The sequence below is a fragment of the Pistacia vera genome, unplaced genomic scaffold, assembly GCF_008641045.1.
Source record: "Pistacia vera cultivar Batoury unplaced genomic scaffold, PisVer_v2 Contig250, whole genome shotgun sequence".
NCBI classification, from domain to species: Eukaryota; Viridiplantae; Streptophyta; class Magnoliopsida; order Sapindales; family Anacardiaceae; genus Pistacia; species Pistacia vera.
The window spans coordinates 1,179,754-1,196,686 of NW_022196058.1; the positions used below are offsets into that span (position 1 = coordinate 1,179,754).

The 16,933-nt window shown below is 33.4% G+C and overlaps 1 protein-coding gene across 1 annotated transcript in view; it reads right to left on the reverse strand.

Moving 5' to 3' along the window:
* Nucleotides 1-16,933, reverse strand: part of LOC116132336 (cystathionine beta-lyase, chloroplastic-like) — a 41,748-nt gene continuing 24,815 nt past the window's right edge. The window contains exons 12-13 of the mRNA XM_031417985.1: nucleotides 13,542-13,659; nucleotides 1-327 (exon numbers count right to left, since the gene is read on the reverse strand). Coding sequence (XP_031273845.1) covers nucleotides 1-327; nucleotides 13,542-13,659 — 445 coding nt within the window. The remainder of the gene's footprint in view (nucleotides 328-13,541; nucleotides 13,660-16,933) is intronic.

Genomic DNA, 16,933 nt, shown 5'->3' on the forward strand with positions numbered 1-16,933 from the left:
CTACCACTCACCACAAGAGCATTTACCAGGTCTCTTCAGATCAACAAGGTGAATCTTATTGATCTCATGTACTTCAAACTCATCCTGCCCAACAATATAAACCTGTAGTTTACTGCCATATCTAGCAGCTACAACCAGTTTTCTCTCTGCAACAGGGTTTAACTTACTAGTCCAAGTACTAGCCTTTTCTAGTCTAAGGTAAAGTCTATTCGTCACTTCTAATCTTATAAATTCAAGTAACTTCTCAATAGGATATTCACTGACAATATTCAGGAGACCATTCCATGACTCCGACATGTTATTTGTAACACGGTCAGATTTGCATTCCTTTTCAAAGGCATGTTGATAGGAAATTCTATGAAAACAGTAAATCAAAGAGTCCCTACAATTCTAAACACACAAACATAACAACTGAAACAATTCTAAGTAATATATTGATCTGAAAATAAGAACAAAGATGCAAGAACATTCAAAAGTAATTAAGCAATAAACATAGATACTAGCAGTTCGAGGAGCTAGCTGCGTCCCTCTTATATTCCCAAAAGAAACAACATACCCCTTTTTTTTATGGTTTTTGCCCCCTTGTATACACAAATGGTTGTCGCACTAGTATCCCCTTGGAGCCATGTGGATTATTCCTCTAACTAACTGTCATTTGTCAATCTATCCACTATGCCCCTTCATCCCTTCTTCTTGTAAATCTTGGTAATGGGTGGTCTATCATATGTCTACTCCAATGATGGGCAAGTATTTTGGATAAGTAGAGATAGATAGCCTCATTACTGTCTTTGATGCTATCCATTGCAGCTCTATAATCATATTCATTTGTTTCCCTTGAAGAAGCCCAAAACACATTTCTGAACCTAAGGTCAGGAAACCTAGACCTAAAGTTGGCAAAAATATGCATTACGCAACATCAAATGTTAGCACGAGGGAAATGAATGGACAAAGCAAAAAGTATACTTTTTTGCCTTTCAAACATGATGGTAAGCTTCATAATCTCTATTGAACCAATGTAATCATACAAATGTTCAAGGAATTGGGTTGGGCCATGGACTACCTGTCAAGCCTTAGAAGCCTATCAGCAACTCTCCTTCTCGCCCTCTTGAGGGGCCCACTGAGCCTTGCTGCATGGGCTCGGAAGGTAAGGCTTGCTTTGATACCATTTGATAGGAACCCACTTCCAAATTAATAAGAATTGGGTTAGGCAGTGCACCGCTTGTCAGGCTTTAGAAGCCTATCAGCAATTCTCCTTCACGCTCACTTGGAAGGCCCATTGGGCTCTACTACATGGGTTCAGAAGGTAGGGTCTGCTCTAATACCATTTGATAAGAACCCACTCCCAAATTGATAGGAATTGGGCTGGACAATGGGCTGCCTATCAGGCCTTAGAAGCCTGTCAACAACTCTCCTTCTCGCCTACTTGGGAGACCCATTAGGCCCTGTTGTGTGGGCTCAAAAGGTAAGGCCTGCTCTAATACCATTTGATAAGAACCCACTCCCAAATTGATAGGAATTGACCTGGACAATGGGCCGTCTATCAGGCCTTAGAAGCCTGTCAGCAACTCTTATTCTCGCCCACTCAGGGGGCCCATTGGGCCCTATTGCGTGGGCTCAGAAGGTAAGGCCTGCTCTAATGCCATTTGATAAGAACCCACTCCCAAATTGATAGGAATTGGGCTGAACAATAGGCTGCCTATCAGGCCTTAGAAGCTTGTCAATAACTCTCATTCTCGCTCACTCGAGGGGCCTATTGGGCCCTGTTGTGTGGGCTCAGAAAGTAGGGTCTGCTCTGATACCATTTGATAAGAACCACTCCCAAATTGATAGGAATTGGGTTGGACGGTGGACTTTAATAGAAATTGGGTTGGGCAGTGGTCTTTTTCGTGGGTTTGCGTAGAACTCTCCTTGAAAAACCGACTTGCCAAAGAAGGGTGCCCAACTCCTTATAAACCACATGCCCGCCCCTTTTTGCTTTCCATATGGGATCCTAACACATACCCACTCATGTAATTGGCAATTCTGTCCGAGTCACTGCTTGTACTAATATAGTGATTAAAGTATTTGCTATCATCACTTTGATATACTTCTAGATAACCATCAAAACAAGTACCATGATCTGAATTCCTAATCTCCTCAATGAAGGTATGTCCATGAGTATCAGAATCATCAATAACAATGTTAGACATATCATCACAATCATGCCCATATTCAGAATCAAACACATCATTATTACTCAAAAACAAGGTGTCATCATCACTCAATTGATATTGTGAATCATCATCCCCATTAACATCATTCAAAAGTTATTTACCATGAGATTTTTTCATTTTGTCTGTGACTGGTTTCACATTGTGTCTTTTTCTGTGCAAGTGATGTTAAGTTGAAATACTTAAGATAAAATGTAAGTTCCATAACATTCAACAAACAATTGCCTTAGCTCTTTGTCATTGTATATATTATTAATTTTCTCTCCAGTCCTAGGAAATTCTAATTGAAAAATATAAAAATCATCACATTGCACAATCAAACCAGTATGTTTTTTAGTGACATCATTAACAAATTGAACCAAAGAATAGACATGAAGATTCAAATCAGGAATGTACATACAATATCCTGAAAGTGAACAACAACAAAACATCAGACATGGTAGACTTGTAATAAAGAGAAAAATAAAAACAAATAATAATAATAGTAGTAAAAATTTGAACGAAACAAAATAGATACGAGAAAACATATATTCCATGCAACATAGTAGCACAAATCAATACAATTTCAAATCAACAATATGCAAAATATTTTAAACCATTTATCAATTGCTTTCCACCCCCCCCCCCCCCCCCCTCACCCCCCCCCCCCCCCCCCCCCCCCCCCCCCCCCCCCCCCCCCCCCCCCCCCCCCCCCCCCCCCCCCCCCCCCCCCCCCCCCCAAAAAAAAAAGCGCTAAATATAAAGATAATGTTAGTGTATGTGCCTTAAAACCAATGATAGATGTAAGGTTTAAGGAAACATTTATATATAAATTTGTAAGTTTATCATTAATAAATGACGATTATCTATGCTACTTTGAGTCATCTATATTTAATTAAGTTGTGTATGTCCTTGAGTTTATTTTGGAAAGAATTTTATTTTCAAAGAGTTTGAGAACATGAGTATCATGATTCTTTCATGTGACTCGCTCTTAGGTATGTTCTTGATCAAATGTGATAATAATCGGGGGCAATACATCGCAAGATTAGCATTACTGTGTGCCGCCATGATTAGCATGAGATGTTGATGGTTGGGTGATGAGACTCATATCATAAAGGCAGGAGTAATGAGGTGATTTATTAAAGAATGAAGCATCGAAACGTGATCGCTGAACGATTGATCACATGGGATAATATCTTCAGTCAATGATCATCGTTATGTTCTTAGTCACTTTATCCCTAGACCTGAGATGTAATCATGTTTGTTGCATGGGAGCTTGTGGTTCTTCGGTACGTTATCACTAGATTGTTTTTATCTGGTGTGTAGTGCTTGTTGGTCATGAGTTAATCATGTACGGAGTCTATACATATTCAATAAGGAATTTGATGGCTCGGATATTACGAGCTTGAGTGTTCCAAGGGATCACGAATGTGGAGGAAGTCTTTGGCCAAAGCATTTATGTGTTTATGAATATTTCATACAAACACAATTCTACATTTTAAGATTATCTGAATTTATTGATCAAGTTCGAGATTTGACTATACCATGGTCTACACTTGATCGGAACACGAACCAGAGGGAATGAAATTACATGATTGAAACGCTCAATTTTACAGGTTTATATGATCTCACTTCATTCATTGATTGGGGGTCATGATATACTGCTGAGTGTCACTCATGGTCTGTAACGAAGATGGATATCAAGAGTTAATATTTACCTTATTGCCAATCGGTAAGAACTAGATAAGGTCACACACATTATGGACTTCTAAGCTTGATGGGAATCAGGGATTTTCTCATTAAAGAGTTAATGAAGATATTAAGTTTCCATAAGTCCTAATTGACTAATTAGTAGAATTGGTTTAAAGGGTATTTTGTCATTGGATAAATTAATTAAATTAATTAATTAGTTAAAAATTCAGTCCAAATAGGAGGCTTTATAAATGGATAAATTAATTGCACTTGTAATTGGATAAATTAAGTCCAATTGTATTTTTGTAATTGGATAAATTAATTGATTGTTGATAATTAGTAAAAATAAGTCCAAATAAGGAGGCTTTATAAATGGATTTAATAATTAAACCTGAACCTAAATTGGGCTAGCACTCAGATGGGTCTAGGTTTAGTTATTAGTTAATCCATCAGAGAAAACTTAAACTAGAATAAGATATTCTAGGGATTGCCTACTAATCCAATTTTGGTGGCTATTTAAAGGAGGTTTAGGGTTCATTATTTCATAAGAGAAAAATTACAAGAAACCTTGACCACCGATATTCTCTACCATCCCAAGGAAGAGGTTGTTCTTGATTCCATTATAGTGGTTAATTTCCATCAGCGAGAGATCTAGTGGTATCGATCTAGAGGTACCACACTTGAGGTACTTAATGAGGATTCAACAAGGAAAAAGAAATAGCAAAGGAGTCGGGAACCTTTTCTTACTCTTGTTTTGTATTTTATGTTTTTGATACATCTATACATGCATGTGTTATTTGCATTAATCGTTATTACCTCGATCACAGACACATTTGGGGAGGAATTTTAAAATCCGGACAACTGAACGCTTCCACTAAACGTTCCTTACCCCAACATATAAATCATCATCCAATGATACGATGACCTCTAGAATTGAAACACGGATTCATGAATATTCGGAGGTCAAGAAATATACATAGGTTAGTCTACGATATAAATCATCCATAGATTTATTGCATGTTTATTTTAGTTTTAAATCGCAAAACGGACATTGAAAATAATAAAATATTCCAAATAACAAGAAATTGGCTACAAATTTGTTTGCAACTATAATAATCTAAACATCAGCATAAATCCTAAGGCTAGAAACATCACACTTAAGAATCAATTCATAGTGACGTTACAGATCAAGCAACAACGATTAAAATCCACATTTTATGTACACCTAGGGCCGGATTTGAGTCACGTCAAACTGAGCCAAGTATCTAACTACTCAAGCTTGGCCGGTGTACAATACTGAGCTCGAGCTCGGTTGAGCCTTAAGTTCTAAGTTCGAGCTCAAGCTCAAGTATAGAAAGGGTTACTTGAGCTCGAGCTCGAGCTCGGTCTAAGCTCAATCGATTAAGGTTATTTTCAAACGCTAATCTAGCTCGAGCTCAAATAAAAACTTCAGTACATGTTGATAGAGTTACGGCACGTTTAAGTTCCATATTCAATTATTTGTTACCTTAATAAAAAACAATCCATATGGAAATAAAACAAAAAAAAAAAAAAAAAAAAACTAAAATCAAGAAAACAATACGGTCTCGATATAATTATCGAACTAATATTTTTAATTGGATTAATAATTAACATCTAATTGTAGGGATTATGAGGACAAATTTACACTTGCATTAACAATTTTAATCTCCAAACAATTTTTTATGTAAAAGATATCTCTTATAATTACCATTTATCTTCCTCTTAAAATCAATTCATACATATTAATTATAATTAGCATGAACTAAAAATTAATTAAAGTGACAATATACGGTACATCTGAAATTAATTATTCAAGAATAAAAGAACCTTTCTCCCATAATCTAATATTCATTTATTATTATACTATTGTAGTATATATAAATGTACATATAAATTAAGGTAGTAAAGTAATATTAATTATATATATGATATCTATGTATAGTAATGTAGTTAAAATAAATATATTATAGTGTTCTACACATAATAAAGAAAAAGAAATAATTGATGCCACGATACGATTGAAATAATTAAATATATAGTTGAAGTATTAAATTTAATAGTTATTAGTATTAGTAAGTTAATTAGAAATTGTTTATATATTAGATTAGATCCTATTAATGACATTGCGGTAATCTATAGCTTTAATTCTAGGAAATTTTATTTCCAAAATATTATTATTGTTATTGACAAATGTTGTGCATAATTAATTATGAAGCAGTCCTCACGTGGAAAATGATCCAACGAGAACATATGCAGAATGTAAATTTGCATACGTGAACTATTCAATTAATCCAAATTGCATTTATCAAAATTTAAATTTTCCAATTGAGGTTTTTGACATGCAAATTAAAGGTCAGCAATTAATCATTTAGTTTTAAAGATTGTGTATCAAAATTTCAATATATATAAATCCAATTTTTTTTTTTTTTTTTTTTTCAAATTGTAAAATTTGAATCAAAGTAAAAGTGGGTTATAGTATAGTTTGTAAGAAAAGTAATGTAATAAGAATAATTGCTAACCCACGTAAAGGGGTGAGCATGGGTCTACTCGGAACCAGAACCAGAATCAAAACTTACTTGGAATCGGCCTTCATAGGGTAGGTTCTGGTTCCAATTTTTTGAAACAGGACCTGGAACCTAGAATGGTAACCAAGGACGGATACCCGAGATGGAACCTGTCTTAAAACCAAGACTCGAATGAACATCAATAAAGTATGGGGGTCTATTGTAATTTTATATATAAAAAATTTAAAATGCAATGAAGACACGTGGGTGACGTGGCGAAGAAGTGGGTGGCAGGTGGGAGTGGATTATAATAAATAATATTAAATAATTAAATAATAACTATATATGTATGTTAAACCTAAAGTTTTGATTAATTAATTGTATAATTGGAAATAGGATCCAAATAAAAGTATTTTAATATTTATTTCAATTATCAAGTTCTAAATATATCTATGATAAATTAGTAATTATATGTGATAAATTGATATATATTAGTACATTGTTTAATTAATTATAACATTATAGTATGATAAGGCATGGTATATTAAGAAATGTAAGTGTTTTGTAATCGGACTTAAATTAATGACATAAAACAAACTTAAAGTCATATTAATTATTTAAGTAAATATTCATAAATCATATTAATATTAATATTTGATTTGATTCTTTTGTGACAATTAATGTTAATGGCAAATTCAAAAACTTCATTTTCACTCTAGTAATTATAATATTATATAAATTATTTTTATTAATTCATAAGTATGATTGTATGAATCAAAGTTCAACGAGTATAAAAAATAAGTGATTAGTCGTTAATTTATTAAAATGCAAAAATCAGAACCGCCTACTAATTGCGTATGAATTTTTTTCTGAAATAATTTAATTATTAGTAATTATATTTTATTTCCCTATTACAAAAAAAGATATTATAATGTTAAAGTTTTGAGGGCATGTGATTAAGACTTAAGAGAATAAAAATAGATTAGATTCATTAATTATTTGATTAATTAAGTGTATAATTAGAATTAGGAGGTTGTGTTTGATAGAGTATTTAGAATAGTATTTTTGAAAAAGTTGAATTGGATTGTTATTACGAGAATAAGATTTGAATTTGAAAATATGTTTGGTAAATTTTTGGAAAACATTTTCTGAAAATATTTAGATTAATTTTTAATCCCCTACATTTGTTGATTTAGCTAAACACCCCCTACAATAAAAGTTTTAAAATTAACAAAAACACCCTCACTCACCCATTAAATGCCGACAGTCGGCCATCATTGCTAACGGTGGACAAAATTCATCAGAATGACGCACGACCGGTTGGATTTGGCAGATAGTGTGCCAATCTGGCATTTTCCAATCAGATCCATGAAACGGCCAAATCGGTGCACGACTGCCACATCTAGCCAGTTGTGCGCCATTCTAGCAAATTCCTGCTACCTTCCGGCGGTGGTGGCCGGCTGCCGAGAATACGTGGGTGGGTAAAGGTATTTTTGTCAATTTATACATTTTTTTTGTTGATGTGTTTAGTTAAATTAACAAACCTAGAGAGTTAAAAAATCTAAATATTTTGAATGGAATAGAATAAGATTGAATTTTGAGAATATTAAAATAAATATATATTTTGAATAAGATTGGATATGAAAGTATTTTGAATAGGAAAACAAACACAGCATATAATATTATATAATATTTGTATTTTTGGATAATAAAGTTCACTAAAATTTAATTCTCAAAATTAATTCCACAACAATACTTTGATGTAAAATTTAACAATTTATATTATATAATATATTTCCAAAAATCTGTGACTGTGATTGGACACAAATAAATGAGTAATGAAAATTGAAACTACTAAATGTTCGTTTTTTAAATTTTCAAGAGTGTATTTGTAAATTTTTAAGGTTTATTATCATTTTTTTTTAATTAATAAGGGGTAATTATAAGGTATCCGAGTAAGGAATCGGAATCTGCAGTTCAAGTTCCAATCCTAGGAACCTAAGAACCGGTTCCGATTCCAAATCTTAAAACCGGTCGATTTCTGTTCCAATTTCTATTCTTCAAAAAAATGCAAGATACTTGATACTGTTCACCATTACACGTAATTCAATATGTCATCAAATACTTGCAAAACCCACCACTTCTGCTGCAAAATTCCCTTCATATTTTAATTTTAATTTTCACACCGATGGCCTTTCTTCGTCTCCCATCACGCTATGAATACTCTCCTTCCCCTCACTCATTTCCATAAATTCAACAACAACGAACTTATTTTTGTAAAACGGGAAGCTCCAACATGTCTGAAGAAAAACAAACTCCACGACAATCGAAGAACACCCAACCCATTTCCCACCAATTTTACCTCTTCTTTAGACAAAATCCACAACAATCGATGAATTTGGCGGTAGGAAAAGGTAACAAACACGACATTCTTCATCGAAAATCATCGAGTAAATCTCCAAATAGTAGTTTGCTTTCTATCTCTCTCTATCATTGCCTCAGCGTGCCTAAGCGCGGGTCGAGATCCCGTTTTCTCTCTCAAAATTGGCTAATTTTGTGATGGTGGAAGAGGGTAGCTCCATTTTGTCTCTGGCGGAGTGATTTTTTGGTTAAATAAGAGATATTTCCGATCAATTGCCTTCGACCCTTTGCTTTCACTCCCACATGTGAGAGATATTATGTTGAAAGAGATTACAAGCTCCAACTCTCCAAAATAAAAAAGGTATTCATAAATTACATCCATAACTTATGTTGTGACTAACTACTGAGCATCTATTCGTAACAATTTGATAGATATTTAACCTCATAATTTTTTGAGATAATTATATAAACAAATTATAATATAAATGGAAATAACACAAAATAGTGGTTCAATTGATTTCGAGGCTCCGGAAATTCGGATAATTCGAGGTGAGGTATTACCAAGTAAATTGCCATCTCCATAGCCCCAAGCTAGACCCACAGAAATCGTCAAGTAATTCAAAATCACTATAACAATAAGCTATCTATATAAAATAAAGGGAGAATGATATTTTCCCAGCCAAAGTTTGGCGAAACGACACTTTTCCATCTATCAAGTTTCAAAATAATACATTTTCACAATTTGTTAGGTTCTGTTAGTGTTTTATGTTAATATTTAACTGAAAAGATGAAAATACTCTTAAATAGTTTATTTCTTAACTAATTTATTATAAATTAAAATTTAGTTAAGTCAAAATCTTTACTCAATTATTTACTAATTCAAGTGTAAAGATATCTTTTTCTTTTTGTTTATTTAATTAATTAGGAATATTAATTTTATATGTTAATTAGTAAAAATGAAAAACATTATATTATGAAAAATATTATAAATTTAGTAGATTATTGAATGATAGTGATTGGATATTAATGACATTATAAATAAATAAATAAATATTAAGGTCACTTAACTTTAAACAATTCTATATCATTACTCCTAACTTTTTAGGTGAGGCTAACTATTTTTTATTTTTTTGACTTTTTAATATTTGACTTTTTGGCTAATTAAAAAATAATAAAAAATTTATAAAATCAAATATTTAAGGGTATTTTTGTCTTTTCAGTAAAATATTAACGAAAAACATAACAGAACCTAACGAATGGTAGGAAAGTATTTCGTCAAACCTTGGGTGGGAAAATGTCGTTCTCCCTAAAATAAAATAAAATAATTTCTCAAGTTGAATACACGCGGTGGGGTTTCCATCAATTATATTTTTATTGATAATAACTTAGTGCTTGGAAGCACATACATACTTAGTGATTTTAAGGGCATTTTGTGTCGGAATTAGGTTTAATTGGTTAATTTTACTTCATTTTTGTATCTCTTTTATTTTCTAGAATCACGGGTATGTTTTGTGAATTTGGAGGTATTTAGGTGCAGAAAAATGAGGATCTAAAGTATGCACATTGAAGAGTAAAGAATCGGAATCAAGTGAAAATAAACGGTTCAAGAATCGGAGCTCAAACAAAGAAGTTATGATTTTTTTTAAGATTGTTCGCCGCAGTAGAACTATTCAAGCGCCGCAGCTGCACAAATTTGTCCAACAGCGCCCCAAAATCATGCCGCAACATGATCAAGATTTTTAGAGGAGGAGATTTGGCGGAAGATTGGAGTTGCGGTGCCAATGTGTGAATTTTATGTTCGGGAATTTTTTTGCTAGAACATGCTACACTAAAATGAGCATAACTTGTGCTACATAACTCCAATTGACATGCTTCTGATGGAATTTTAAGGCTAAGAGACAGAGTTACAACTTCATGCTTTGATCGTGCCTAATTCGACCTGGAAAATTGTTAAAAATTAATCCGAAAGTTATGTTAGTGCATTGAAGACAAGCAGATGTGTTTTATGTGTTTTTAATTGAAGTGTCTTGTTACCATAATACCCTCAAGGCCTTACTACTATAAATAAAGGTCCTTAGCAATATTTTAGGGAGTTAGGGTTTATTATATCAATTAACTTGAAGAGAGGGATTAAAAAACTTTGTATACATTTGGGGCTAACTTGGAAAAGAGGGGCTTGGAGAGGAGATAAGGTTCTCCTTCTCTTCCTCTCCTTTGTTCTTCATGGATCTTCATGGCTTCTAGGTGTAATCTTTTCTTTTACTTTATGTAGTTAGTTTGTTTTCTAGGGATTTAATGTAATCTAATTGAAGGTTTGTGTTTAATATATTCTATTTTAAACTAATTGAAGGTTCATGGCATTTAATTCAATCTTTAGTTGATATTAGAGTCTGATCAATCTTGATATTAGTTAATTGATTGAATGAGACAAGACTGGGTATGGAATGACTGGTTTGTGTCTATACATACGCCCTGACAGGTATAAATTGGTTTGATGGTCTTGTTCTTAAGGGTTTTTTTTTTTTGTAATTAGACTACACTATACACCCTAACTAGTTTAATGATAACTAGGTTAATCCCGAAAGCCTTACGATGTACCTTAAAAATGAGAGAGACCATACCTATCTTGATTAGTTCTGTGAATGGATGATTCGTGACTGTGCGAATTGGTTATATGTTTAGTGCTCTAGATCTTAATGGGTTTTGAAAGAGGGTTAATTCTGAATGCCTTACGGTAACGTCCTTAGCTTAATGATACACAATAATATCCTAAAAAGATAAGAGGATGAACCCTAGAAAATAGTAGAGACAACAATAGTTTGACTATGAACATATAGCTGCTGGTTAATTACTTAGTTAGAAAATTCACAAATAAAACGCGAATTATACGCCCAACCGTATAATTCGGGTATTATTCGTGAATTTCCATATTTTATCAGCCCAACTGTATTATTCGCAAACTATATGCCTCAGACGTTTTATTCGCGAATTATTCCCGTATCTGAATTTTTACAAACGTATTTTTCACCATTTGCCGTATCATACCCATAAAATTCTCGTACTATTTTTTTGCCGTACCCGTATATTTGAAATGCTATATTGATTTTAACCAGGTGGTCTATGAAAAGTGCTAAAACTAGGATTGATATTGCCATATATTTTTCAAAATGTGTTATTAGTAATGTGTCGTATTAAACCTGTATATACCTGTATCGTATTTTTCTTGTATCTGAATTTTATGGCCGAATTTTTTCAAACTTTCACCATTTGTCGTATCATATCCATAAAATTCCCATACCTTTTTTTCCGTACCCGTATTTACTAACTAGGGTTAATTATGATGAAGTTAAAGACCTAGGTTTTTCTTTAGATAATTAGATTTAGAATCAATAAATATTATATATGTGTTTTCTTAATTTCATTTTAATTGGTTTCACAAGGCATAGTTATTAGGATTATTAGAACACTTACAGTCCGTGTGGAATCGACCTTTACATTTACACACTATACTGCAATAGCGATTCGTGCACTTGCGAGAATTAGAATTTGTCTATCAATAACTCAAGAAGATATAAATAAAAGCCAATACAAAATAACTGAGAGGTTTCCAAGATTTCCCAAGTACCTTGGCCCCATAAACCAGAATTCAATTATCAAAACAACTTCAAGTATCTTCTGCGGACATTGTCCAACTATGGTCAAAAAGTCTAAAAAAATAAAGCATATGCAGGCACCTAAATAGGTCCAGTGGTAAGGGCATTATCTAAATCAGCAATCAAGTCATTTACATCTTCAACTCCCACAGAGACACGAATAAGATCTTCAGTTAGACCTCTTGCCTCGCGCACTGCAGCTGGTATGCTTGCATGTGACATAAAAGCACGGCATGCTTATCAGAGACTTCACACTGCCTAAACATACAAGACCGCCGCACACTCAGTTCAAGCAATTACAAAAGAAAGGGAGAAAAAACAAGTTCAACAAATTCAACAATTGCGAATGTTCAAATATATTCACCACAAGAGATTCAAGCAAAAGATATCGTCAACACGGAATATGAAACCTACTAGTATCATTTCAAATGCGTATTAAGATCATATGATACACATCTAAAAGAAAAAATACATATCACCACTTGCATCAAATTTGACTATGGAATCAATTAGACATGTTACCATGAACACTAGGAAATAAAACATGCAAACTTGCAGATGAAAAATATTACAAACTAAAAGCGACTGCACAAGTTACAAAGCAAAAACAATCCAAATCTGATTAAACCGTGCCATTTTAACGGGTCGTGTGTAAAAAACTTTTATTATGTATTTGTGAACCAAATTCCAAATCCATTCCTCCAAACTCCTGGACGAAAGCACAAACTAAGAAGTTTCAACTTTTCTGTACCATCCGAAATTATACTTTCAATGTTGACAAGGATGAGCACATTAGCTTCTAAATTTTCATATTTTCCAGCTTCAAAATTTTTCTTAAAATCATCATCCTGTATGTCTCTAGTCTCATGACTAGAGACATACGCCACACGTTTACTCAGCATTTGGTATCCAATAGACATAATATGAAAAGCGTTAAGAGATTTTTATTCATGTCCAACCAGCCGGATTACATAGCGTTGCAAGATTTAATTTCATTATGTTTGGCATTCAACTTGCCACCATACAAAGTAGTTTGAATCGTATAGAAGATATGAAAGGAAATGATTTTGACACGAGAGATTCAAAGAGAAATTAATGCTTGGAACAAACTGAAGTAGTACCTGTTGCTTCTCTACACGTAAGGCCATGGTCTTGATGCCTCTTAAGCAGATCCAACAATCAAATGGAGCTAATCCAGAGCCTTCTGCATTTTGCAGGAAATGCAAGTCTTTTGCCAAGCTGGTAAACATAAAGATGGTCAGAAAAGTTATATAAAGGAAAATATTAGGAAATAAGGAGATGATGTTGTATTCTAATCAATACGTTCTTTTAAAAATGACAAGTGAAAATCAATCAAATGCTAACTCGATCAACTTTATGTTACTGCATACCTGTTATACATAAAATATTAAAATGCAAATTTAAAAATTACTCCAAATTAAAAATCCACAAAAAGATGACAAGCTGAACTGTTAGATGGACATTAAACTCAGATCAAGCTATTTCACACTAGATTAACAATTTAAAATAAGTAAACAATACTGTTAGCATAGCTAAAAAAGCTTTCCGTGGTATTATTAATAATGTCACGGACACCGAAGACTTGCACCAAAATTTTACATCAAACGACGTGTCAATTAAGTCAAACGCAACCACGTAGCACATTAACAACTATTACATGAATGAACGTCTGTCCATCAAATATGGATGCGCGTCCATGATTGTTGGACAGCCATTCATGTTAAATAGACTCCTGTCCATGAGAAAATAACAATGGATTCCCGTTCATATTATATAGATAGGAGTTCATTTACTATAGACGGGCATCTACCTAGAATGAACGGTTGTCCATAATTTAAATTAAAATATTTTTAAAACAAAAATCATAGAAGCCCATCCATATATTATGGACTGGCATTCTTATTCAATGGACGGGTGTTCCTATTAGATGGACGCCCGTCCATTGACATACAAGTATTTAAAAGAATTAGGTCTAAAAATTTTGGTCCAAAAAAAGTTTTAAAAAGCAAAAAGGCCTCATCTGGCGCTCTTCTTCTTCGTCTTCTTTCCTCATTTGCTGCTCTTCTTCTTCGTCTTCATTCCTCATCTACCTCTCTTCTTCTTTGTCGAAGTCATCAGCCATTGTTATTGTAAGTTATTGAGTTTATTTGGTTGTTGTTCATCATATTTTATTAGTTTTGATTGATAATTGAGCTTGATTTACATCGTTCGCTTCTTCATCTTCGTTCCTCATTTGCCGCTCTTCTTCTTCATCTTCATTCCTCATTTGTCGCTCTTCTTCTTCATCTTCGTTCCTCATTTGTCGCTCTTCTTCTTCGTCAAAGTCATATGCCATTATTATTGTAAGTTATTGAGTTTATTTGGTTTGTATCGGTGAATTGTGGAAAGGTCTGTTTTTGTGTGCCATTATATCATGAAGAAATGATAGAACCTTTTATGGTAGGGTGTTCTGTTTTCAATGTTTTTGTCGCTGAATAAAGTGGATATAATGTTTGAACTATCTTTTAGATCTTGACTGTGAAAGGGTTTTTTTAACTTCTGACATTGTAGAGTTGGGTTGCTGCTGGTTTTCAATTCAAGTTTTGACAAAGCTAATAGAACATCCTCAAAATCATTTCGGGGTCCAGGCATGACTGAAGGTCTGAAGGTTTTTGTTTCTTGTTATCAAAAACATTTAATGTGTTGTTCTTTATGAAATTTTGCAGATCTTGTTAAGATAGGATATCGCACTTGCGCAAGTTTCATTTTTTTCTTCTTCTCATGTTGGGTGGCAGATCCTAGAGAAGGTTAAAACAGCATATGACCTTCCCAGATCATAGATGTATATTTTCATGGTGAATTAATGAAACTCAAAGCAAAAATAAAATATGATGACTAACATGTTGGACATGACATACAATCAAAACTGTTAAGACTTTCGGATGGGCAAATGTAACCAAAGGAAAATGTGGAGTTTAAATGACCCTGAGTTGAACCCATTCTAGCATATTCTTTATGTGGTTCTTTGTTTTATTTTTATGAAGTGCCTGCTAAAAACATGTTAGACTCTCGGATGGGCACACTTATATAACATCAGCTTGAACATCATTATTTAATGTAGCTAACTGAGCTTAATTTCTCTTCTTGTGATTGTGTCATTTCTCATTGGTATTGACTTCATATGATTATTGACACTTTTGCATCTTTCAAACTTCTTTAGTTATCACTTATTATGATGATGTCTTTTTAATATATATACAGGTTTTAGAAGAAAGCTGAAAATGGTAAGAGCAAAAAATACAACCATTCCTCATGGAGGCACATCGTCATCTGAAATCCAATTTCGAGACTTGCGACATAAAAATCAATACAAGGAGGCGTCGAAAAGTGATATTTGTCTTGGAAGAGGTTTGGATTTAGGACTTATAAAAAGTTTGGGTTTATTTGATGAAATTAATGGTTGGATTCATAATTTGAAATGGGACCAGTTTGTGACTATTAGATATGATGGATATAAGCATTTGATCTATGAGTTTTTTGGTAGTTTGGAAGTCATGGAGACAGATACTAATGAGTTTCCGGCGTATACAATGTTTTTTAGATTAAAGAATAAGAATTTTGTAGTGAGACCACAAGAATTAGCAATCTGGAAAGGATTTGATTTTGAAGGTTTGGATAACGTATCTAAAACGTGGGATTCTAAACAAGCTTGGATGGATGTTTCTGGAATAGGGATTTACCATCACATAGGTGTAAATCTACAAAGTTAAATAATCCTGTTATGAGAGTATTTCATAGATATCTGACTTACACATTTAATGGTAGGAAAGAGACAAATGGAAATGTGACGGTTAAGGATTTATTGTTCATGGAAGCAGCAATAGCAGAGAGGCAAGTAAATTAAGCAAAGTTATTGATTAAGAAGTTGGGAGAGGTTCAAGCAGAAAAATGAGAAACGTATTGGGGAATGCTTGTTATGTTAATATGTGAAAAGTTGGATATTCAGATCACCCCTAATGATGAAGCAAATAAGATTAAGTTTTCTGCAAATAATTTGTTGTGGGGATGTGACATTGTGTAAAATGGGTTTGACTAAAAAGAATATGGCGGGAGAATGGTTTGTGATTAGGGATGAAATGGAGGAAGATGCAATGGTTTAGGAAGGTTTCACTATTCCAGAAGGGGTAAATGAAGGACAACTCAATGTGCGCTAAAGAAGAAGAACGAGTATTGAACCTGGATCATCTCAGAATGTACAAGATATGTCTTCTCATACTTTGGATGAAATAGTAAGTAGATTTGAGCGGATTGAAAAGTTTCAAGATGAGCGTTTTTCATGTATTGAGGTGAAAATGCAGGAACAACAGGATTAGTTGCAAAGTGATTTCAACTCGTTCGCATCCAGAACAGAAGAAAAGGTTGACATCCTTGGGGAATGCATGACAGCAATTTTTAGCATGATGAAGAACTTCTCAACAGCCACCTTTTCCTCCAGTCAACCTCCACCCTTGCA